At 41.5% G+C, this 5,741-nt stretch overlaps 1 protein-coding gene across 1 annotated transcript in view; it reads left to right on the forward strand.

Annotated features, from left to right (window-relative positions):
• Positions 1-5,741, forward strand: part of LOC102205695 (protein NLRC3-like) — a 20,449-nt gene that overhangs the window by 2,104 nt on the left and 12,604 nt on the right. The window contains exons 8-10 of the mRNA XM_005753930.1: positions 2,029-3,832; positions 3,939-4,112; positions 4,328-4,501. Coding sequence (XP_005753987.1) covers positions 2,029-3,832; positions 3,939-4,112; positions 4,328-4,501 — 2,152 coding nt within the window. The remainder of the gene's footprint in view (positions 1-2,028; positions 3,833-3,938; positions 4,113-4,327; positions 4,502-5,741) is intronic.

Raw genomic sequence — 5,741 nt, forward strand, 5'->3', positions numbered from 1 at the left:
AAAAAACCTAATAACTGATTTTTGTGAGTGTAGAAGTTCTTAAATAGGGCTGTGCAATATCATATTGTCTGTGGTAAATATAAGTTAGTATGTGATATAAGGGTCGCATCATGATATAATTTCTACAGCAATGCAATTTAAGTTCCCTAGTGCATGAGACAAACCCAGGCATGTCTGCAAACAAGCGCTGTCTGTCAGCATCTAATAGCAATATAGTACCAAAGAAACAACGCTGCCCAAAAAATAACAAAGGAACAGGTTAATTCAACTTCTGGGGATTGTTTCAACTGCTTTGATGTTCAAGAAATAACAACAGGTGTACTAGAAGGGGAACAATGAGGCAACACCCAAAAGGTGGAGAAACTGACATTTTTCTCTCCTCATCCTTTCTGGTGTTTTTTTTTCACTGGTTATGGATTTGGCTGGGGTCAGCGTCACTGGTGGTCCATATCCAGACCATTCAGAGACCTCCTATGCACTGAGTGGTCTTAGTTTTTTCACTAACTATGGCTGCCCCTCTCTGAACCTGGTTTTAGTTTTTAGTTGACTTCCTGTTAAAAGTGAGTTTTTCCTTCCTACAGTCACCAAGTTGTTGCTCAAGGGGGCCGTTTGATTGTTGGAGTTTTCTCTGTATTATTGTAGGGTCTTTACCCTACAGTATAAAACAGGGGTGGGCAACTCCAGGCCTCGAGGGCCGGTGTCCTGCAGGTTTTAGATGTGTCCTTGATCCAACACAGCTGAATCAAATGGCTAAATTACCTCTTCAACATGTCTTGTAGTTCTCCAGAGGCCTAGTAATGAACTAATCCTTTAATTCAGGTGGGTTGAACCAGGGTGATATCTAAAACCTGCAGGACACTAGCCCTCGAGGCCTGGATTTGCCCACCCCTGGTATAAAATATAAAGCGCCTTGAGATGACTACTGTTGTGTTTGGCACTGTATAAATAAAATTAAACTGCTTGGCGGGACATGGGCCCCCTGGCACTGTTGGGCCCCTGCTGCGGGGTGGATGGCACTTGGGTCTCGGGTCTGTGTGCCTGGAGCTCAGACTGCTCTGGTGGAGGCTGCGGGGCTCTCCTCTGCTCTTCTCTGAGTAGGGGTCGCGGTTGTCCCTGCAATGGCCGTCCTCGGTCTCAGGCTCTCTCTCCCTCTCCTTCTGTTAACTTTTTGACAGTTTCTCTTTCTTGTTATGTAAAATATGTTTCATAATGTGATATTATTGTGCAGTTCCTAAAGAGTTACCAGTTTTAGTTATTTTAGGTGTTGTTAAAATAAAGTATTTAGCAGTTGTTTTATACTGAAATTTCCAGTGAAAACACTACCTGAGCTACATTTATGCTTACGTGTCACTACTATTGCGCTGCTGCTGCTGGTACCTTGTTTCAGTAGATTTAGACTTCAAATTAGGTGGTCTATAATTGGTTACAGTAACACATTAAAAAAGAAGGATATGAAATGTCCTTTATTTACTTGCACTTATAAATTGCGCTGCCTGCAAGGATCAATAAAATGTTCAGTATCTTTTTTTAAGAAGTTTTGTCACATGACACCATGCAGAGGTTGCTCAAGAGTCATCCACCACATTGGACTTGAATCACAGTTGCTATGGAAAAATGTGAAAATAACCTAGGTTACACTCTCATTCCCAAAATAGGAACTGAACATTTTAGATTAAATGAGAATCTCTTCTAAGTGTATCCAATAACACTAAACGAACAAGAAATTATACGGCACTGTTTTTTTGGGGTTTTTTTTTTTTCAAATTCGTTTTTTTTTACTTTAATTCTTAAATTACTGGTTCATTTACTCTTTTATTAATAACAAGAGAAGAACCATAACAGCATATTCTGTTGTACTTCATTATATTTCTGCTACCTTCTGAATTCTTCTGCCATTATTATCCCAAGATGGGAAAATAACAGCACCTACTGTTCACAAGGCATATACAGTACTGTTACTACTGTAAACGTTGTTTGTGCTTTTATTTGGTAGATTTTTGCTCACTGATGCAATTTCTGTCCATTTAGAACTTTTTGCTCCACAATGTCAACGTAAACTTAAAAGTAATCTGAAGAAGAAGTCCCAGTGTGTGTTTGAGGGGATCGCTAAAGCAGGAAACCCAACCCTTCTGAATCAGATCTATACTGAGCTCTACATCACAGAGGGAGGGACTGCAGAAGTCAATAATGAACATGAGGTCAGACAGCTCGCAACAGCATCCAGGAAGCCAGACAGATCAGAAACAACAATCAGACGAGAAGACATCTTTAAAAAGTCACCTGGAAGAGATGAACCAATCAGAACAGTGCTGACAAAAGGAGTGGCCGGCATTGGGAAAACAGTCTTAATTCAAAAGTTTACGCTAGACTGGGCTGAAGAACAAGCTAACCAGGATATCCAGTTTACATTTCCATTTACATTCAGAGAGCTGAATGTGTTGAAAGAGAAAAAGTTCAGCTTGGTGGGACTTGTTCATCACTTCTTTACTGAAACCAAAAAAGCAGGAATTTACTGGTTTGAACACTTCCAAGTTGTGTTCATCTTGGATGGTCTGGATGAATGTCGACTTCCTCTGGACTTCCACCGCAGTGAAACTCTAACTGATATTACACAGTCCGCCTCAGTGGGTGTGCTTCTTACAAACCTCATCAGGGGGAATCTGCTTCCCTCCGCTCATGTCTGGATAACCACACGGCCTGCAGCAGCCAGTCAGATTCCTCCTGAGTTTGTTCAGATGGTGACAGAAGTCAGAGGGTTCACCGATGAACAGAAGGAGGAGTACTTCAGGAAGAGATTCAGAGATGAGGAACAGGCCAGCAGGATCATCTCCCACATCAAAACATCACGAAGCCTCCACATCATGTGCCATATCCCAGTCTTCTGCTGGATCACTGCTACTGTTCTGGAGAATATGTTGAAAACCAGAGAGGGAGGAATATTACCTAAGACTCTGACTGAGATGTACATCTATTTCCTGGTGGTTCAGTCCAAAGTAAGGAAGATCAAGTATGATGGTGGTGCTGAGACAGATTGTCACTGGGGTCCAGAAAGCAAGAAGATGATTGAATCTCTGGGAAAACTGGCTTTTGACCAGCTAGAGAAAGGAAACCTGATCTTTTATGAATCAGACCTGACGGAGTGTGGCATTGATATCAGAGCAGCCTCAGTGTGCTCAGGAGTGTTCACACAGATCTTTAAAGAGGAAAAGGGGCTATATCAGAACCCAGTGTTCTGCTTCATCCATCTGAGCGTTCAGGAGTTTCTGGCTGCTCTCCATGTCCATCTGGCCTTCATCAACTCTGGAGTCAGCGTGCTACCAGAGGAACAAACAGCATCTCAGACATCTGAAACACCTAAAAATAAGATTATAAAGACAGACTTCTACCAACGTGCTGTGGACAATGCTTTGCAGAGTCCAAATGGACACCTGGACTTGTTCCTCCGCTTCCTCCTGGGTCTTTCATTGCAGTCAAATCAGGATCTTCTAAAAGGCCTGCAGACACAGACAGAAAGCAGTTCAGAAATCAATCAAAAAACAGTCCAGTACATTAAGATGAAGATAAGTGAGAATCTGTCTGCAGAAAAAAGCATCAATCTGTTCCACTGTCTCAATGAACTGAATGACCGTTCTCTAGTGGAGGAGATCCAACAGTCCCTGAGTTCAAGAACCCTCTCTGTGGATAAACTGTCTACTGCCCAGTGGTCAGCTCTGGTCTTCATCTTACTGTCATCAGAAAATGATCTGGATGAGTTTGTCCTGAAGAAATACTCTGCTTCAGAGGAGGCTCTTCTGAGGCTGCTGCCAGTGATCAAAGCCTCCAAAAAAGCCATGTAAGTACACAGACAGGTACACATTTATTGAAAACAGGAAAGCAGCATTTCTTTTGTTTCAGTATTTAAAAATCTGTTTGTTTGTTTTTTCACATTCTGTTTTTAGACTGACTGACTGTAACCTCTCAAAGACAAGCTGTGAAGCTCTGACTTCAGTTCTCAGTAACCCAGTCTCTAGTCTGCTTGAGCTAGACCTGAGTAACAACACACTGCAGAATTCTGGGGTGAAAGCACTTTCTGTTGAACTGGGGAGCCCACACTGGAAACTGGAAACTCTAAGGTATAGATAAATAATATAAATAACTGATATGGTCAGATCAGACATTTAACAATCTTTAACCTGTGAAAAAACAGGTTATGGAATCACAATGAGTGTCATGTGTCCTCCCTCTTTCATCCCTAACTAAGCACCATCCTTTACAAATTTTTCAGCTCGGGATACTGAAAATAGAAAATGAAAATAAATTGGACTTGTGTTGTTTTCTTGTTCGGCAGACTGTCAGGCTGTCAGATTACAGAGGATGGCTGTAGGTATCTTGTCTCAGCTCTCAACTCTAACCTTACCCACTTGAAAGAACTGGACTTGAGCTACAATAATCCAGGGGACTCTGGAGTACAACTGTTGTCAGATGGACTAGAGCATTCGTTACGAAAGTTAGAAACTCTGAGGTCAGTTCTTATGATTATTTTTAATTTTTCTCTTTTTGGTATCTTTGTTTCCTTTTTGAGGATTTTCAGTGTGTGCAAAAAACTCTGCTCTTTACATATTCAATTCAATTCAATTTTATTTATATAGCGCCAAAACACAACAGCAGTCACCTCAAGGCACTTTATATTGTACAGTAGATACAGAGGAAAAACCCAACAATCATATGACCCCCTATGAGCAAGCACTCTGGCGACAGTGGAAAGGAAAAACTCCCTTTTAACAGGAAGAAACCTCCAGCAGAACCAGGCTCAGGGAGGGGCGGGGTCATCTGCTGCCACCGGTTGGGGTGAGAGAAGGAAGACATGATGAAATACATGCTGTGGAAGAGAGACAGAGGTTAATAACAGATATGATTCAATGCCGAGAGGTCTATTAACACATAGTGAGTGAGAAAGGTGACTGGAAAGGAAAACTCAGTGCATCATGGGAATCCCCCAGCAGCCTACGTCTATTGCAGCATAACTATGGGAGGATTCACGGTCACCTGGTCCAGCCCTAACTATATGCTTTAGCAAAAAGGAAAGTTTTAAACCTAATCTTAAAAGTAGAGATAGTGTCTGTCTCCCGAATCCAAATTGGAAGCTGGTTCCACAGAAGAGGGGCCTGAAAACTGAAGGCTCTCCCTCCCATTCTACTTTTAAATACTTTAAATACTTTTAAATACTTTAGGAACAACAAGTAAGCCTGCAGTGTGAGAGCAAAGTGCTCTAATAGGGTAATATGGTACTACAAGGTCATTACGATAAGATGATTATTTAAGACCTTGTATGTGAGGAGCAGGATTTTGAATTCAATTCTGGATTTAACAGGAAGCCAATAAAGGGAAGCCAAAACAGGAGAAATCTGCTCTCTCTTTCTAGTCCCTGTCAGTACTCTTGCTGCAGCATTTTGGATTAACTGAAGGCTTTTCAGGGAGTTTTTAGGACATCCTGATAATAATGAATTGCAGTAGTCCAGCCTAGAAGTAATAAATGCATGAACTAGTTTTTTAGCATCACCCTGAGACAGGATATTTCTAATTCTCGAGATGTTGTGCAAATGGAAGAAAGCAGTCTTACATATTTGTTTAATATGTGTATTGAAGGACATGTCTTCGTCAAAAACGACCCCAAGGTTCCTCACAGTGTTACTGGAGGCCAAGGTAATGCCATCTAGAGTAAGAATCTGGTTAGATATCACATTTTTAAGATTTTCAGGGCC

Source organism: Pundamilia nyererei, unplaced genomic scaffold, assembly GCF_000239375.1.
Source record: "Pundamilia nyererei isolate P.nyererei 1_Seehausen unplaced genomic scaffold, PunNye1.0 scaffold00480, whole genome shotgun sequence".
Classification (NCBI taxonomy): domain Eukaryota; kingdom Metazoa; phylum Chordata; class Actinopteri; order Cichliformes; family Cichlidae; genus Pundamilia; species Pundamilia nyererei.